General features: G+C 43.1%; 1 protein-coding gene across 2 annotated transcripts in view; it reads right to left on the reverse strand.

Annotated features, from left to right (window-relative positions):
- Positions 1-1,875: 1,875 nt before the first annotated feature.
- Positions 1,876-19,491, reverse strand: part of ZBTB40 (zinc finger and BTB domain containing 40) — a 948,694-nt gene continuing 931,078 nt past the window's right edge. For both annotated transcript variants that reach the window (XM_069610881.1, XM_069610880.1), the window contains exon 16: positions 1,876-7,159. In XM_069610881.1, coding sequence (XP_069466982.1) covers positions 6,965-7,159 — 195 coding nt within the window. In that variant the 3' untranslated portion in view covers positions 1,876-6,964. The remainder of the gene's footprint in view (positions 7,160-19,491) is intronic.

The following is a 19,491-nucleotide window of genomic DNA, read 5'->3' on the forward strand; positions in this document are numbered from 1 at the left end:
TATGCTGGCATATGCCGATGATTTAATATTGTTGGACTACATGCAGGGTGGTCTACAGAGGGCCCTTGACAGGGTCAAGAGATAGTTGGGTAAAGGGAGCTGTCAATATTTCAAAATCCTTCGTTATGACTTTTACTAAGAAACGTAAAGCAAAATCTTACTCCTGGAGACCAAATGATTTACCGGTTACCAGGGTAAACACAGTAAGTTACCTAGGCTTTTCGATTTCAACTACTTCTTCCACCCAAACTCAAAAAGAAGAAATGAGGGAACAATTATAGCCATGCATCTCTATGATGAAGCTGGTTAAACGTAAGCTGTGTATGGTTCTCCCTGGCACCTCTAATTGAGTTGTACAAACTAAAAAGAACAGCAATTTTATTATATGACTGTGAATAGACCATTTCAAAATCAGAAGTTCCTCGACTCCCTAGAGGGAAACATCTGCAGGGCAGTCTTGGGACTTACGAAGACCACGCCCATCAGTGCAATTTGTCTTTAGTTGGGGTTTATATCTTGGTGGGCCCAGTATATAAAGCGAAGCCTGACATTTTCTATAAACTAACCATGGCAGAGGGGACTAGTCTGGGGTCGCACCTGTATGAATGTCAAACAGATAGGTTGATATCGGTCCCGTTCTTGAAGGTTTGAGGAACGGTGTATGGCCTTTGACGAATTGACAACGATTAAAATAACTGATTCAGATTATGTAAAGAAGAGAAAGATTTGGCAATGGGACAATATTTCGGAATGACAGACCTGGACAGACTGAAGCTGTATAGTGGAAAATAATTATACTATATTCCTATGTCAACTCATGGTCCCACCTCCTCAAATTTCCGTCTCAGAAATTGAGGGACTAGTACTTTAAATTCTGGTTGAACGTCTTACCAACAATGGGAGGTCATTGGGCCCAAGTTGAAATTGCCCAGAACCCTGCAGGGTTGCCGGGCGTGTGGTGACCCGGAAACAGAATCCTTGGATCATTTGGTTCTAAGCTATCCCTCTTTTAGGGAAGATAGGATAACTCTACTGGGCCACTTCATACACTCCAATGATCAAGTAATCACTCCTCCGTCATGGAATAGGCATATGACTACCTCCTGTCAGGGCTTGAAATTGGCTTTATGTAAACTTTTGGAAAAAGTAGTTTTGAAATTGAATCTGATTGTGCAACGGGGGAGAAGGAATGGCGGGCCATTTGGGATTAACTATGTTTTTCATGATGTCATTAATGGTGTAATCAATATGGTTGAGAAACGATGGATTATTATCTATGTTGGATATTGATTTGTGTATGGCCTGCATTCCGATTTAATTGAGATTCATAAATAGTGTAAAAATGTAAACTAAAAATACTTTCTAAATAAAAAAATAAACTCAGATAATTGCAAGCAAAGTAAAAATACTGTTTGTTCTTAAACATGGACGCTTTTGTTTGAGGTAAACTTGGACTTTAGTTCTATTAAATTATAATCATAAGTTTAACAAACTAATCAACCAACACTTAAAAGTCTCATTACATGCTGGAATAATTCTTGCCTAATGTGTTAGAAAGAGGATTCCTGCTAAAATATTTGCTAATTTTGATAATCTTTGAGGGTACAGTAGTACTTTTTATGCATAAATGTGTCATGTTTGCAAGTTTTCTGTGGAAGAAAACAGAAGCATAAATAAAGTTTTCAGAATTGCTAATTATTGAACAATAAATCTCAAATGAGTTTGTGCAAGTATCAACCCAAAAGGCTGGGTCTTCCCATTCATGAACAGTAAGCGCTACGTTCTACTAGTGGTTGCAACGCGATGCCCCATTTCTGAAATAAAATAAAGTACAAGGCAAAGAGATAACTGATTGTAAAAAGAGACTAGAAACAATTTGGTTTTCAGTAAATCAAAAATATATTTTTCACATAAAATGCTCACTTGGATTTTTATTTTTCATATATATATATTTCAATCATTATCAACTTCTAGATGCTAGTAAAGCATTTTAATGCACAATTTAGTATTTATTCATTATGTTTTCTTTCTGACCCAATACCCACATCGCCTTCCCTGTCCCTCCCTCTCTTTTTCTTCATCATACTTTGCATCAATTTCTCAATTCAACTTAGAACCTAAGCCGTGGCATATGAATATTCATCCATGATTCACATTTCCAAAGAAATTTATTTAGATATAATTAATGTTAAAAAAAGTGCTTTTGTGAAAACCTTAATAGTACCTCTCCTGGTTCACCTAACAAAGAGCCTTGATGTAATAAAATATGCTAGTGTCAGAAATGTGGCAGTCAGAGGAGCAAGCATCTGTTGTCATAACGAACATAAAAATTTGCCCACAGTTAACAAACACATTTTTTTAAACAAAGAGAAGGAAATAGTGGTTGAAGGAGACATCATTAAAGTTAATTAATGAAGAGGTGTTTGGTGAACATATTTGTGACTCAGCCATTGCATGTCAAACTTCAAGAAAATAGAGGAAAGTCTGCACATGGGATCCCCGGAACAGTGAGAAGGAGCTTTACTGTCCATAAACCCACTGCATTTAGTGTTCAAAATACAAGGTAGGAGAAGTTAGATTGCAGCTTTATCATCCAGGTTATAATATCCTTTTTAATAGGTATAGAGGTCAAGTCCCAAGATTGATGTCTTGTTACATAGATCCAGTCCCGTGGTAAAGTGGACTTCATCACATGTTGTATGCTCTACTGTGCCTCTCATAACATGCGATAGTGCAAGAGATGTGTAATTCCGTAGTTATGCTCTAGCAGTAAGTAGTTTGTTAAAGTTGGAACCATGAACACAAAAGGTTTTGAGGTGCAGATGTCCATGTTGGTGGGTAAATGCAAACATCCTACTGTGCCCCATTTTCGTTGCAGTAAGATTTATAGTGAGCACACCAGGTGCATATTTGATATCTGGCGTATAGCTGCCGGATTGCTAGTAGTAATATTGCTAGTTTAGGAATTGGAAAGTTTAATAGGTAAATTAAGTGAAAATAAAGTTAGGTAAAAGCAAGGGGAACGTGGATGATGAAAGAGAAAACACGTATTTGTTGAGATTGTTGGCTCATATCAAAGTGTATACATCTTACGAGTCAAGCAGATTGCAACTCAATTTGGTGTGGGCAGTGTTGGAATGTGCTGGCTGATAGACCCCAATCCTGCAATGTTGAGAGAGAAGCCAGGGTAAGTTAGGGAGCATTTGTTTGTAGGCTGAGTAAGTATCCCAGCTGGAACAACTGTTTGCAAAGTCATTACAAGAAGGTGTTGCTCATCCTATCTCATACGTTGAATGCCCAGGCATAGAGGCACTCTTATCCAAAGCACAAATCAAAACCTGGCAAGGTCTAGGACATACTTTCTAAAGCCAGTGTGGCCTCAATGGTGTAGAGAGATAAATCAGTGATATGGGATGCCCAAGTGGGCTATGTTAGCATGCATAGTAGGGAAAAAACAAGAGTTTAAAAGAAAGTAGTTTCTACTTATTAATTATGTGTATGGACTGCATTAGTGTACCCATTGTCGTGCTGGGACAAGAAAACTCTTCTCACCTTTGTGGAAAACATGTTTGTACTTTCAACTAATCTCTAAACGGTACTAATCCTTAAGAATGCAGGTATCCCCTAGTGTTTATAAAAGTTCAAAATCCTACAGCTGCTTATTGGAGCAATCGTCATCTCAGACTATCCAATGGGTTTCGTCCACACCTGTTACTGCTATCAGGAGGAGAGGGCAGCTGCTTAAAGGAATAACAAAAACATGAAATCTCAGACGCTATAGCTAACAGTGACAATTGCAGAGCTGCTTCCGATTGCTAGCTTCCACCCGATGCCCCTGCTCTACAAGGACAGTTCAGCATCAACTGCACATAACGACTATAGCTGTTTACCACGAGTATGGCCTCCAGGATGAAAGATCATCAATGGAAAACCTTATCTACAACCAGTATAGTGTGAAACAAACTATTTGACCAGTAATGAGCCAAAAGCAGCCTGCACCAACCATCTGCTTCCATGATCAGCACACTTTATGTATGTAGCTAAGACCACTTTAGAAAAATGCCTTTCTTCTGCTTACCATTACTCAGACAAAAAAAAATGTTTTACCATGTTTTCAGGGCAGATTACTGGTTTTCAGCCAGGCTCAAATCTTTGAGGCACACATTTAAGAGTGTAGGTTCTGAACATGAGTTAGGCATCATTCTGCATCTCTCTAGATCATTAACATACAACTATATTGGAGTAGAGCTTGTTTCAGAACAATGCAAAACGTGATAAGTTTACAAGCAGTTTTAATTCATGTTTGCTTGATTGCCTTTGAGACAAATGTAGAAGATTAAAATCTCCTATATAAAATAACCTCAATATATGCAAATAGAATGGAGGAGTTTGGTGTTGCAAAGAGCCTGTTTATATTTTGGCATACAATGGTGAGGTATTTATCCAATATAAACAGGGGAACATTTAGAAACATTTTATATTGCACCATGTTAGCAAAACCACTGGTGAAATGTTAGACAGTAATCTTAGCTCATTTTAGGAAGTTAATGCAAGTCTTTGTAAGATGATGATTCTGTCAATTCATTCACTGAGGGATCAAATTGACGTTACCGAGAACACTTAAATGGCAAAACTGACAAGTAGATTTGTGTGCCCATCCTATGTTCACTCTGTGCAGGCTGCATACTGGTGCCCCATAGTAGAATTCTAACCACTTCCTTGGTAATTCAAACACACCCCAGGATATTGTACAGAAGCGTTTGGACAAAATCAGTTATCTAGAAATTGCAACTAGGTATAATGTTTCTTCCAAAATATTAAACCTTTAAATTAGGAATGGATGTAGCCTTGGAGGTTTGCATTGATTTGAAAATTGTACGCTCTAAAAAAAAGAAAAAGCGAAAGACATGGCTTTTTGTGAAATCATTCTCCTCTAAGCAGATCATTTAAGTATTATTAACTGTGGTAACAGTCTCCTTGATTTCTGAGGACCATGGAACTTCTTTATGTTCAGTGGTGAATATAATTTTAAATGGACTTAGCAAGTCTCAGATCACCCCAATGAAGACCAACAGCACGTCATAACATTCTAAAACATCACTTCTAATTTGCAATAACAGACCCGAGATGGAGGTGTAATATGGTGTAAATGTCCAAGACTTAAGGCCAATGAGAACAATGTTTATGCCAATTTTTCCCTTTTTGAAGCTGTATTTGACAAGGCCCAAACATGTTCCTCTTTTTCCATTTATGCATATGGAGCGACTTAAATGAAATTTGTTCAAATGAAGTATGACACAAAACTGGAATTTGGTTAATGCTATTTCACTCAACCATTACCACAGAATGATTTAAAAAGAACATGACTGCGTCCCAAGTTATTCAAATTCCCAGCAGTTTGCATTTCACCTGTGGAATCTGAGTTTCAAGTATTCTGGATACTTTTATTATTTCCTAGCACTAAACTGTTCTTCCATTTACCTTTCAAATACGTAAGGGAACAATTTCTCCGCTTTACCCAGATTGTTTGCCCTGCCATTGCCAACTGTATAAATCTGTAATACTATGATGGCTTCACCTCTCAAAGGATCAGCCAAAACCTCGAATAACACAATAAATGCCAGAAACTGGCCCGGATTACTTTGAAACCATCCTCCTGCTTTTTGAAAATATAAAAAGCAGTAAGATTAGGAATGAAAGAAAATATGTCTGGTCCAGGAAAACATCTGATAAAATAATGTGTGGAAGAAGAAATCCCACAGAACCCTGACTCAATTTAGAAGTTGTTTTTCCTTTAAAACTGTACAATAATTTACAGAGGGGGTTGGGCAGGACCGAGTAACGACTGAATAGATTCATGTTGAAGGTTGTTCTGAGGAGCATTAACAAATTTTAAAGAAAGATAAGTAGAGGCCTGCGTGAACTCCCACACCTATATTTCAAGGCAGAGAAATCCTTTTGACAACGCTTAGAAGATATAAACCATGGTTGGTGGCCCTGTTAAGCATGAAAGAATTAAAGGCATTTTAGAAAACGTAACATGCGTCATTCTACCCACAAAGCGAGCGGTTTCTGTCTGCTTCTGTGAAGCAAAAGCTATTAAAAATCAAAGCATAGACATTCTTCTACCCTTATGACATACTGAAATGAATGCTGGGGACATTTTGCCACATTTTCCTCTGCATTTCTTTTTTTAATGGTGGGGGCAGGCCCCACCTCACTAGCCTTAAAATGAAGGAAAAATGTACCCTAGTCCGGCCTGCCCCATAAAATAAATGTAAGTGTGTGCGTGTGTGTAAACCCTTTTCGTTTTAAAGATTCGGCATTCACACTAACTTTTGCAGGGAGAACCAATATGCACCTATCAGTACAGGGCCAGCCAACATTGATAACAGTTTATAGTGAGAAATACAAAAATAAACCTATGTGCAGTGTTAACACCTTTGAGCCAACAATTTTTCTCTGATAGTTTCCCTTTGAACCGAGATTCTTTTATTGACCAACAAGTCTCAAGTTTTTTTCTAATACATTAGCTCTTCTTGCAAACCATGAGTTTCTGCTCTTTTGAATTTAGAATCCATCTTGGTCTCAAATTTCGATTACAGCCGGTCTGCGATTTGTCTTCGCTTTTGTCATTCAAGCTTCATTTAGCCATCACATGTTCATTGTTTGGATCCGTGGAGGAGACGCAAACATAAGAGAAATGTTTCCCTTAAAACGAGAGCACATGTGTGGTTTCGAATATCCATGCAAACCAAAAGCGCAATTGAAAAATTCCACTAGTTAATACAAACTTACAGGAATGCGTTTCTTCGGTATACTGGAACTCTAACCACAAAATGTTTTAGGCTTGTTTTACGCTTCTGTACGAAAAGGTAATTGTAGAGACAAGGTCCTTTTCCTCTACAGCAGGGAGGCACCATTAATATCCCAAAATATTGAACACAGTATGCTGCTCCGACTGTCACTTGTGGTCTCTGCAAATGAGTGCGACTGTGCCATCCAGCAAATCTTTCATGCTAACAGCTACTATCTCTGAACTAGCCTGGCTTCCGTGAGAATCTGGCACAGCTACTATGAGCTGGGACTCCGCCAAATGGGACTCCTCCAAGGTGATCATCTGCTCTGAAGATTCCACATCCTCTGTCGTGTGAACCGCCTGAAAAAAATTAAGTTATATTCAATTAAATCAAATATTTCCCAAAAAGTATGCTTGCTGATGGGGCTTGGAGACACGGCAAAAGATTAAATACAGTGGATAGTTTATTGTGCTTTTTGTTATGCTGTTGAATGCCAGAAAGCATCAATTACAACTAGCCTTTGCTTTATCATGCCCAGCAACAGGAATGTCTGATTTCACTGAATCCACTTCACCTAAAGGAGAAATCTTCTAATGTTTTTTTCTTCATTTTTTTGATTATGCGGGGGAAGACCCTGCATCCCAACCCCACTCCCTCTACCTTATCCTATCTCCGTACCCCACCTCCATCTATGTTTTAAAATGTACCTACTTACCTAAACATTTCGAAGAAAAAAAGAATTCAAAGATTTCTGAGTAGGTGAAATTGGATTCAGTGAAATCTACGTTATCGCAGAAACAGCAGGCAGATGGTGTTAAAAGCAATACACATGACCCCCCCTTTGTGGTCCCTCTTAAAACTCCTGGATCATCATTTATATGGTTTGTACTCCAGGTTCTAACAGAAAGCAGAACAATGTATTTGTAATAACATGGTCAGGACTCATTGGGCCTCATTACAAATCAGGCGGTCCGGAAATAACGGTGGCAGTAAACGTGCCGCCACCGTTGTTTCCGGACTGCCTGATCCCGACTCCTGCAGGCGGGAGGTGATGTTCCCGCCAGGTTTGACCTGGCGGGTTTAACACCACCCGCCTGCAGGCGGACAAGGAAACACCGGCAGCATTACGAGATGCTGCCGGTGTTTCCATGATCCCCATTCCGATTGAGTCCCATAGGACTCAATGAGAATGGAGATTAACACCATTCCGCCTCCGTGATTCCCGGAAAACCGGGGTTGTAATGCCCCGGTAATTCCGGGAATCATGAAGGCGGAATGGTAATATGAGTCCGGCGGTAACCAGGCGGTTTTACCCCCTCGGTTACCGCCGGACTCGTAATGAGGCCCATTGTGTTTTTTTTTTTTTAAATATAGCACCTGCTATCACACCATTTTTTAGCGCTGCAAATACCAGTTGTTTCTATTATCCAATTAGATGATACTCAATGTCTCTAATTCAGAAAGAAGAAAGGTTGAGTAGGCCCTAACAAAATTGAAACATATGACCTAAGTACTGCTTGACCACAAACAGAGATCTCACGGGGAATACTGAAAGAACTTGAAACAATTGCAATTGAGAGCTTCTCTTAGAAAGCCTATTAATTTGGAATATTCTTAGCATCCTACGTGGACCCTCAATACTGTTAACAGTTGGTGCATCTGTGATCCTCTTTTGGACTATCAAAGCACAGTCAAAAAAGGACATCTTTATTTCTGTTCACGTAGCAATAAAAGGGTTTACAATCTTGGAAGATTAACAGGAATTGTTCGTAGGTAGGTTCCAAAATGAGAAAAGGACCAAAGGCAACTTTGCGCTTACAGTGTTTGTCAAGGAGTTCTCTCCTATGTTTTATTTGTTGGTAATGTGAAGGTACATTCAGTAAATACAAGTAGCACTGTGTCAGTGTCCAACTTCTCCTTGTGACATGATACAATTATAATCGTAGACGTAGTAGTGCATTGGAGAAGGAACAGAACAGCCAACATGTGTTTCGACCTAGAAAAGAAAAGAGGCTAGTAGGTAGAGACATTTCAATGGGTGGGAAAACTATGCATGTGCTCTGGCCCCAGCCCCTCACCCTGATTAAAAGACATCAAAGCACATTTTTTACCAAACAAATAACATGTCGTGTGACTTATTTTAATCTGCTAGGGGGAAATCTTCAGGATTTTTGAACCTTCAGGAGTTCAAGTGAATGTATTCTGTCATGAAAGTCGTCCCTGTTTAATATTCTCATGTTCAGACTTCTGTTTTTTAAAAGCTGGTGCTAGTGTTTCTCTATTGAGATGGGCATGCTGGCCAGTCGAGAACAATTGAACTTACCAACATCTATATAGAAGACATCCCACATACACCTTCTGCTGGGCATCAGTAATTGTCATGCTCGCACCGGTTAGTCCACCCAACTGGACACCCAACATACAAAGTCTGCACAGAAATAACTGTGCACGTGCAGAAGCGAAGTAACAGTTTCTCATGTAGGTTGCCTTTTAAAAGCGAAAATGGCCCTAAGGGAATCCCTTCACACTCTTCGGCGGTCTTCCGACATATCTGACGTTATTAATCCAATATTATATGGTGATGTCAAGTATGGTGTGGAATTACAGTCTGCTGAAACTAAATTTATTTCAGCAGGAAAGGGGCTACACTTTCAAAAAGGGCATCAACCGATTGTTAATCTACAAAAAGCAAACCCCATTTTTGGTTCCATACTGACTAGAAATGTGCCAGTCTACAAATTTGAAGGAATATTCTTGACAACTTCTGGAAGGTGTCCTGCAGAGCACTTATTGCTACGTTGTATACAAAAGAAGATATTCTAAATTTCGTATTGGCGTCTTTTGGAAGAAAAACGGGAATGGACTGGAGGGTAAACAAACTACATTGTTAAATTGCACCTTATGAATCTGGCGGCAGAGCGTGACAGGACTAAACAAAATGTAATGTTGCATCTTGCTAAAAGATAGAATAAGCCATTTGAGCCATGTCACATGCCATAGCGCCACCAAGTAGCCACCACTGGAAGATAACATCCAGTTCATTATCATATGAGCAAAGCACTGTAGGTATGTAAATTAACTAATGTAATCCTCTAACTACAGAAAAATGTCTGTCTTTTACAGGGCAGTGCTGCTTTAAACATAGCTCCTTCAACCCAAGACAGACCGTTCAAGATTACAAAAAACTGCATACCATGTTCACCCTTATTAGTAATAGTCGGTGTAAAGACCGGAGAGGGGCATCTGTAATTCTCACTCTATATGGTCGGGTAAAGTCACAGAAAACCCCAGCCAAAGCTCTCAATTTGGTAGCATTGGACGAGCAGCCAGGCTTAAGCTTTCAGGAGGTGATGCAGGCTGGCCCTAAAGTACAGCGAGTTCCCAAAGCCCCACAAAGTCCACACACTAGGTTAGGTGATAACACCGTTTTTGTATATAAAATAAGATTCAGGACTATATACATACACATTTAAATAACAACACTTTGTACTTGGAAATACTTATTCAAAGAATGGCAAATATATACACTATGTGGTACCACACAATACTTAAATTCAATAACAGATGCACTAACTGCAGACAGTCTTAAATAGGCATGTGAATTCTTAAGTGAAGTGTATCGGTTTAGAATAGGGAAGAAAGACAGGTTAGTTGTGAACCGTGGCAGAATGCTTTCTTTAGACTAGATATACAATTATGTGTGAAGATTCCCTCCCCCACCCCCACCTGGGCAACTTGTAATGGAAAAGTTAGGGAGTAACTTATCTTGTTTTTTACACCCCAGTCCAATAATGTTCAATAACCTTATGCTTTCTTTAAAAGGTTCTACCACCCCAAAGTACCCGAGAGGCAAAAGGAGAACATGATACAAGACAAATATGGGACCCCTGGACAACTCCTTAGGTTAGACAATGCTCTTCCTCGCCCCAGTACCTTTGGTGCCTTGGCAAGCGAAGTGGAAGATTTTCTCGGTTTGACTTGACGATTCCCTCCGAGGATGCACCCCCACCACCCTTGGGAGAAGGAGCCATTGGGATGTTGAGTCCACGAGAAAAATAGAACCAAAGTCTTCATGAAGTGAAGCAGTTTTACTCCTTGTGGTGCTCTCGTTTGGTTGACGATTTCTCTGACTGTAGAAGTCCTGTGACGATGAAACTTGCTGTGGGCTCCTTAAAGGCTTGGCAGATGAGAGTAAGACCCTGGGACCCTTAGATGACTTCTGGCGGTGACGGGTGCCTAGGTCACTTTTCGTGTGGGGTTTTGGAATATCGCTGTCTCCCACCTTTCGGTTCTTTGGTGCTGCAGCTGCAGCATTGACCTCTGGACGGCGTCTGCCGACCTGGGCTCGATCACAGGGGTGGACCTCAGACTCTGACCAAGTCTGGAACCTCGGCACATCGTCATTAGCTTATGGTGGCGGGAACCCACCGGCAGACATTCCTCTGCACTCTGCGACTCTGGACTCATTTCAGTGAGAAAAAGTGGTCAGTGATGATGGCAAGGATGTCCCTTAAAATGTTCTTAGGAAGTTTGGAACTTTCGCAGCTCCGTATGTCCAGCAGCACTGTGCCAGGGTACCCACTCTTCTGGCCGGTAGACAGCAATGGCTTCCAGGGGTCACAAAACACAATTCTGGATACTGGGAGACACCAATGGACTTCTTCTACTCGAGATGTCTGGCCACTCCTCTTCAGGACTCACGGAGACCCCTTCTCCGGACAGCAAGCACACAGGACTGGCTTCCAGGGTACTAACGATGAAGTGTAGCACGTTGCACGATGGTCCCTCGTAGGCGGGTAGAGGTCTCCTTTGCAGGTCCCCTCTGAATCAGTCCTTGGAAGAACACGGCAGCTTTTGGATTGCACAAAGAAAATACAGTAGCATACTTCCCCACCAGCTGGGCTTCAAAGAACAGCTCCTTCTTGCTTCAGCTTCTGAACAAATTGGTAAGTGAGAGGTTCACAGATATACACATCTGTTACCCATTCACTCTGGCTGAGCCAGGTTCAGCCAGCCAATCACGCAGAAGAACAAGTTACTTACCAACTGTAACATTCTTTCAATTGGATGTTCCTCCCACATATTCCTCATCTTAGATATATTAGTATATTCGTATCAGCTTTGCTGCTTCGGAAAAATAATTTCCACCAGGGGGCGCTGTCAATGTCGCAGCGTCGATGTCCCTCGAGGGCTGCCGTCAAGTGTCAACATCATTCCCAGTATAAAGGGCTCGAGCCGCGCCCGTAGGCTTCAGTTCCATTTTTTTTATATACCCAGCTGAGTAGTTGACCAGGCGTTCTTTAGACCTCAAGCTTTCAAGGAATTCAGAGTGCAATTGATGTAAACTATACGGCGGGGTAGGCTGGGAGGGTTGATGAGCAATTTGCCGGAGGAACATCCAATCGAAAGAACGTTACAGTTGTTAAGTAACTTGTTCTTCGAATGGATTGTGTTCTCCCACGTATTCCTCATTTTAGATAGACTCCAAAGCAGTATACATTTGGAGAAGGGAGTACTAGATAATACTAATCATGGACCGTATGAAGAACGGCCTTAGCAAATAGGCCTCCTTGTGATGAGGTGGAATCTAGAGAATAGTGTTTCACAAAAGTGTGCATAGACGACCAGGTGGCTGCTGCATAAATATCTTGCATCAGGACAACCCTCTGGAGGCTGCCCAAGTTGCCATGCCCCTTAGTTGAGTGAACCCTTAGCCCATCTGGAGGCTCCATTCCAGCTAATTTTTAGCATTCGGTAATTGCCAAAATTATCCATCTGGATAATGTCTGTTTCGTTACTGCTAGGCCCAATTTAAGTGCAGTATATCCAACAAAAAGTTGGTCACTTTGCCGAAATTTTTCCAATCTAACGATATAAAAACTGAGTGCCCTTTTGGGGTTCAGTCTGTGTAGTCTTTCTTCCTCCTTACTTGCATGAGGAGGTGGATAAAAAGAAAGCAGAGTGATTTTTTGCGACAGATGAAAGTCAGAAACTATTTTATGCAAAAACGAGGGTTTGACTCCAAGAATAACCTTGTCTTTATGAAAGATGGTGTGAGGAGGCTTACAAGAGAGCCTGCAACTCACTCACCCTGCGGGCTGATATAATTGCCACTAGAAGGATTGTCTTTAAAGTAAGGAGCCTTAGCGGACAAGAGTGCAAGGGCTCAAAAGGAATGCATGTAAGGAACTTTAAAACTAAATTTAAATCCCACACGGGTACCTGAAATGGGACTGGAGGGTACACATTAGTGAGACCTTTCAGGAACTGTACAATCCAAGGCATTTTGAAGTAAGAAACGTCTTCTGAGCAGCGCTTAACAATAGACCGCGCTGCAAGGTATCCTTTTATTATGCCAACCTGAAGCCCCAGATTGGCCAAGTGTAAAAGGAAAGAAAGTACCATAGGTGTATTACATAGGAATGGGTCCACATTCTTGACCTTGCACCAGTTACTGAACTTGTTCCAACGACACTGGTACAAGGATTTTGTTGCTGGCCTTCTTGCCGAAAGCAAAATCTCCATTATGTCATCCTGTAGGTCCCAATCCTTATATCTCTTATATCTCAGCCTCACAGTAACCATGCGTGAAGGCTGAGTTTTTTGACCTCGGCATGGAGAATCTGAGCTTCCACATGCCAGAGGAGATCCGCTCTTTGTCGAAGACGTATTGGAGGGCAGATGGACATGTCCAGAAGGTCCCGGTACCATGTCCTCCTGGCCCAATCCGGGGCAATTAGGATCATGGTTTTCCTGAACTTTCTCAACCTCCTAATTACGTGAGGAATCATGGGCATGGGAGGAAACACGTATGGAAGTGAAAATTCCGAGCCCACTACGAACGCAGGGCACTGTGCTCTGCCTTCTCAAAGCGTCCGCTGCCATGTTCTGCTCTCCGGCTAGGTGAACTGCCGACAAAGAGATTCCTTCTTGTATTGCCCAGAACCAGAGCTGCATTGCCTCTCTGCACAGTGGTAGTGACCCTACGCCTCCTCGCTTGTTGAGGTAGTACATGGCCACTGTGTTGTCCGTCATTATCAGGAAATTCTTTCCCCATACAGAGGGCAGAAAGGCCTCCAGCACTAGTCTGATTGCCCTCAGCTCCAAAAGGTTGATGTGTAGTTTGGACTCCGATGGAGACCAACGACTGCTGATTGTCAGATCGTTGGTGTGAGCTCCCCACCCTGTGAGTGAGGCATCCGTCACTACTGTTATCTCCGGCCATGGTTGCCAAAAAGATTCTCCTTTGAGACTATTGTCCTTACAAGACCACCATAGCAGATCTTGAGCCACTCTGGCCGGAACTTGCAAAAGATCTGACATATTCCCCGAAAATTGGTACCATTGAGTCCTGAGGGCCCATTGAAGGGATCTAATTCTCAATCTAGCTTCTGGCACCAGAAAAATGCAGGATTCCATGAGGCCGAGCAACCTCAGAAAATCGAAGGCCGGCAGATGCTGGGCATTCTGGAATTTTTTACCATCTACAGAATGTGTAGAGCTCTCACCTTGGGAGGCAAGGCATTCCCCGAGGAAGTATCCAGGACTGCTCCGATGAACTTGAGCTTTTGGAATGGTATCATTTGTGACTGCTTGGAATTGAGGGGGAAGCTCAGTCTGTGTAAGAAGTGGCAGGTCATGGTCAGATGTTCCTGGGCCTGTTTGGGTGAACTTGCCCCGATTAACCAGTCGTCCAGGTAAGGGTAGATGTGAATCCCCCCACCCCCTCTCCTGAGACTCGCTGCCACTACAGCCATCAGCTTGGTGAAAACCCTTGGGGCGGAGGTCAGCCCGAATGGCAGAAGTCGAAACTGATAGTGAAAACTGCCAACCGCGATCCTCAGGTACTTCCTGTGCTTGAGATGGATCGGCACATGAAAGTAAGCATCCTGAAGGTCCAATGATACCAACCAATCTTGGAGTTGGAGAGCCTGAAGGATCTGAGAAAGGGTTACCATCTTGAACTTGTCCTTCCTGAGGAACTTGTTCAAGTGACGTAAGTCCAAGATGGGTCTCAATCCTCTGTCCTTCTTTGGGATGAGAAAGTAAGGGGAGTACCAACCCTTGTTCCTCTCTGCTACAGGTACATGTTCTATTGCACCTTTCTGTAGCAGGGTTAAAATCCCCTGCACAAGGAGTGGGTCTGGAATTTTGGCAGAGTTGGCTCCTGGTGGATGGTGCTGAGGCCTTTGTTGAAAAGGAAGGCAGTAACCCGGAGCTAATGTCTCCAGTGCCCAAGCATTTGAAGTAATGCCCCACCATTCTTTCAGATGCTGAGAGATCCTGCTTCCCACTGGGGTCTTGTGGGTCAAAGCCTCAGAGTGGCTTTGCAGCGGCTGCAGCAGCGGCTGAGGGGACAGCTGCCGCGGCTGGGGCTGATTTAGAACTCTTCCCCTTCCACCACAAGGATATTTTCTTTGCTGTCCTCTTTGACTAGCCTGCCCTCTTCCTCTTCCAAATGAGGAGTAGAATCGAAAAAAGGACGACCCCTTCAGGAAGATGAGCCTGAGTAGGAGTGTTGTTGAGGTTGTCGTATGGAGGCGATACTTAGCTGCCGCCTTAGAGGTCTGCAGTTTCTCCAAACTTTCATCCGCCTTGCTGCCAACAACCTCAAGCCATCAAAAGGCATATTGAGTAGTCTGGCCTGCACGTCCAGTGCGAAGCCCAACTTTCTTAGCCACGCAAACCTGCATAGCACTGTGCTAGATACCATGGACCTGCTTATGCTATCAGCAGTGTCTAGTCCTGATTGAAGGCATTCCCCCATAGCCTCCTTTCCATCTTTTACAATTGCGAGGAAAACCTCTCTCTCCTCACCCTCAGGAATGTGTTCAGCCGCTGCAGTAATACAATCCCACACGGTGTATGTGAATCTTGCAAGGGTGCAAGTCACATTTTTTTACTTTAAGGCCATGCTGCTCGAAGAGAAAATCTTGCAAGACCACGCATCAATTCTCTCATCGTCCCTATCTGGGGGAATTGAAGGGTATGCCGATTGTCTAGTGGATGTGGCTGCCTGGACTTCTAAGCTCTCAGGTGTAATTTTTTTATTTGCCGCTGGTCAAGAATCTGGGGTTTCCCTTGCGGCCATAACCTTCTTTTGAAGGGCAGTGTGAACCGGAAGGACAGGATCCTTTTGAGGACCTCCACTGAGAATGTCTGTCATGTCGTCTTACTCATAAACGGGGGAATTTCTATTCCACCCCATGAATTCTACCACCCTATTAATAAGATTCCTATATCCCAAGTCTGCATGGTCAGCAAGGTCGGGTTTATCAATTTCCAATACAGGAGATGTGTCTAGACCACTAGCTGTTTGCAGACATTCCTAGAGGCCAGCCATTTTGGAGTGAGGATCAATTAGTTCCTCAGGAACATCCCGTGTACCATATTTTAGCCCAGCAGGGGAAATCTCCTCTGCAGAAGATTGTTCTTCGTAAATAGAAGCCAAAGACTTGAAAAAGTCTCGTCTAGGCACACAGTGAAAAATGTTACCCATGGATTGTGAAGGCATAGACCTTGGTTTTGACAAAGGCATCGATATTCGTGCCGGAATCGGCGTCAATGGCGTCGACGCAGGCTTCAACACAGTCGAAGGAACTTTGGATGTAAGCGCCGTTGAGAAAGCGGTCAGTGTTGTCCTCGACACGGACGTCGAGGAGACCTTCGACACCAACTTCGATGGCGGTGTGGTACACAACACCATTTTGTCTGGTGTTGCCTCCGGTATATGCACTGGTAGGCCTGTCTTGCTCTTTTTATGAGGTGTCAGAGAGGTTTCTCTCAACGACACCATTGACAATTTTTCACCAGATTCTGAGTGTCTAGTCTCTGACCTCCTTCGGTCACTCTTCGAATGAGCAAGGGCATGGCCTTCACATGATCTCTTCGAGGGGGTCTGGGCCACGTTCTCAAAGATTTGCATCATTGAGGCTCTGAAGGCATTTCCTAAGGGAATCGTGCTTTGATGGACATTCAATAACCCCTGTATCGGACGATGATGAAGAACAAGAGGGAGATCGGTGACACCTCTTCATCACCTTCTTCGAAGAAGATGAAGATTTTCAAGACCGACTCCTCGACCTATATTTCTTCAATTTATGTCAGGATTTTCCACTAGACTCAGAGGACTTTGAGGATTACTCCGCAACCGCCAATTTACCTCTTCATTCCTTGAGAGCTTTGTTGGTCATACCTTGACAGGAACCGCATTTGTAAACTTGATGGTCTGGACCCAAGCACCAGAGGCAAACTCGATGGGGGTCAGTAATAGACATGTTCTTCCTGAATTTCTGGCACTTTTTAAAACGAGTTTTGGAGGTAGAAGGATTTGATGATGAAGACATTGTCGAAAGACTGAAGCACCGTTTTTGTACACACGAAGCAAAAGCTTTGTCGGAAAAACAGAACTGAAGCCAATGGGCGCTTCTCGAGCCCTTTATACCGCGGACGACGTTGACGCTCGACGGCAGCCCTCGAGGGACATCGACGCTGCGACCTCGAGCGCAGCACCCCCTGGTTGACATTGTTTTCCGAAGCAGCAAAGCTGAAGATACGAATATACGAATACATCTAAGATGAGGAATACGTGGGAGGACACAATCCATTCGAAAGGCATTCATGCAGGCAAGCAGCCAATCGGGCTCACAGGCATTCATCTGGCCATTCACTCCACCCAGGCTCCCATAACGAAGAATGTGGATTGGGGTAAATACCCAGACTTTCAGCACACTACACTGCATTCATGTCAGTTTCAGTCAGGGCCGTCTCATTCATTGCGTCACACACACACAGACACCAGACACCAACAACACAGAATGAGTTCACTTCAAACTCCATTCATGCAGGTCCCACCCCTAGGGTGTACCCACAATACAGCCTCTGGGAAGGCTCCAGTCAATCTGACAGGAGGCAACCCCAGAGCCATATATGGAATTTCCACCCAACAGCCAGTCAGGAGGAAGAGAAAAGAGTCAGGGCTTTCCAGGACTTTGGGAAACAAGGTAAAAGGCAATAGAAACCAAGAGGCCACAGGGGACATATTGCCTTCCTGCAGTAATCCATTGATTCCTATGGCAGGGCTTGGGTGTCACAAAATGGAGGACACTCTGAGCCACTGCCAAGGCAGCATGTAGCTGCCACCAGCCCTTACCCTGCACTGTGGGTAACACACAGGTGCCCAAACACACACATAAGGATTACAAGAGTGTACCGCCACCCATGGGTGCCATAAGGATATCCCATGGGTGTTGTTTACCAAAAGGAAAACATGAAGCGCTGCACTGCCAGAGGTCCAGGCTGGATCTAAAACACACAGAAGTGGCAGGACAAGGAGGCCCTGTCCCTCCATAAGGCACTTCCAGCATCACAGCCAGTACGGTATGATCTGGAATACTGGTGACTGGAGCATGCATGAAAAAGATAGTGATTCATGAATGGAAAATTAAAAAGCCAAAACCAAATTTGCTGATATCCCCTTAGCCCCCTCTTTGAATTTCTTTGTTTTGTCGAGATTTGTAAGTGTTCTGTGGCGAATGTCTGTTGAATAAAGGCCATATGATGATGATGATTTCTTATTTTGCCTAACAATGAAAGGGAAATCTGCTGTAGGCTTCAATATGTGAAGCTGACCCACAACATATGGGCTCAGCTGCTCACAGTAAACATATTATGCTCGGAGTGGGAATTTCATACCTCTCACAGGTAGGGAGACGGACTTCCCCAGGTGGATAGGTAGAGGACAGACACTACAGGGAAATCTTTAAAACACAAGGGGAAGACTTAAGTTAAATAACATAGGAGACCCTTTGAAGCGAGACTAACAGGGATGGGCGAGGTCTAGGAAACCAAGATGCCACTACAGGGATGCAAATTGGCCATCTTGATCTGATAGTACATCAATTTGTTTTTAACACCCTGGACTGCCTGCAAACCAAGAATTCTGGTAATGATATTTCAAATGTGGCAAAATCTCACAGATTTGCATTTAACAGAAGGCTTGAAAAAGCACCAATCTCCTGTCAGGATTTGACTATATATCTGGTTGAACCCCCCATTCTTGTGAATATCCTGGAACCATTCTTAAGTATCAACCAGAACTCTTGTTGGACCGACAGCTACTCAATGTCCCTACCACAGCGTGAAGACAAGATTTCCAGGGGAGCTGGCAGCCCCCTCCATAACCACTTCTGGTGACAGGGCAAGTGACTGCTGTAAGGAAAACATTCCTGCCATTGACGATTGCTGGTAACCAGATGGCGTGCCCAGGACTGCACAAGATCCTGCAAGCACTTCTGAAGTAATGACCCTGGACTGGAAAACGGAGGGCAAGCATCTTTTTCCTTCAAAAGGTCCTGGTGTAAAGACCCAAGATGATACCTTTTTAAATGCTGGTTGTTGAACCCAGATTTGTTTGATTTGTGCAGATATAGAAATGCCATTGCGCTGTTGATGCAAACTACTTTCTTGCATCGCCTGTGCTTCGAAGTTTGTTGCGCTGCATTGGGCCGCTTAGAGAATCCAGGTGAGCCACAAAATGGATATCGTTGATCCTGTGCATTTTGGACCAACTCACAGCACCGAACCATAACTACTGAATCACTGCTTATTCAACTTCAAGTCACCAGTCCAGTGTTTGAGCACTACGACTTGAACCACCACCATTACCTGCATCTGGACACTTGAGCAAGCT

The sequence above is a fragment of the Ambystoma mexicanum genome, chromosome 8 (assembly GCF_040938575.1).
Source record: "Ambystoma mexicanum isolate Mex_15411 chromosome 8, UKY_AmexF1_1, whole genome shotgun sequence".
Taxonomy (NCBI): domain Eukaryota; kingdom Metazoa; phylum Chordata; class Amphibia; order Caudata; family Ambystomatidae; genus Ambystoma; species Ambystoma mexicanum.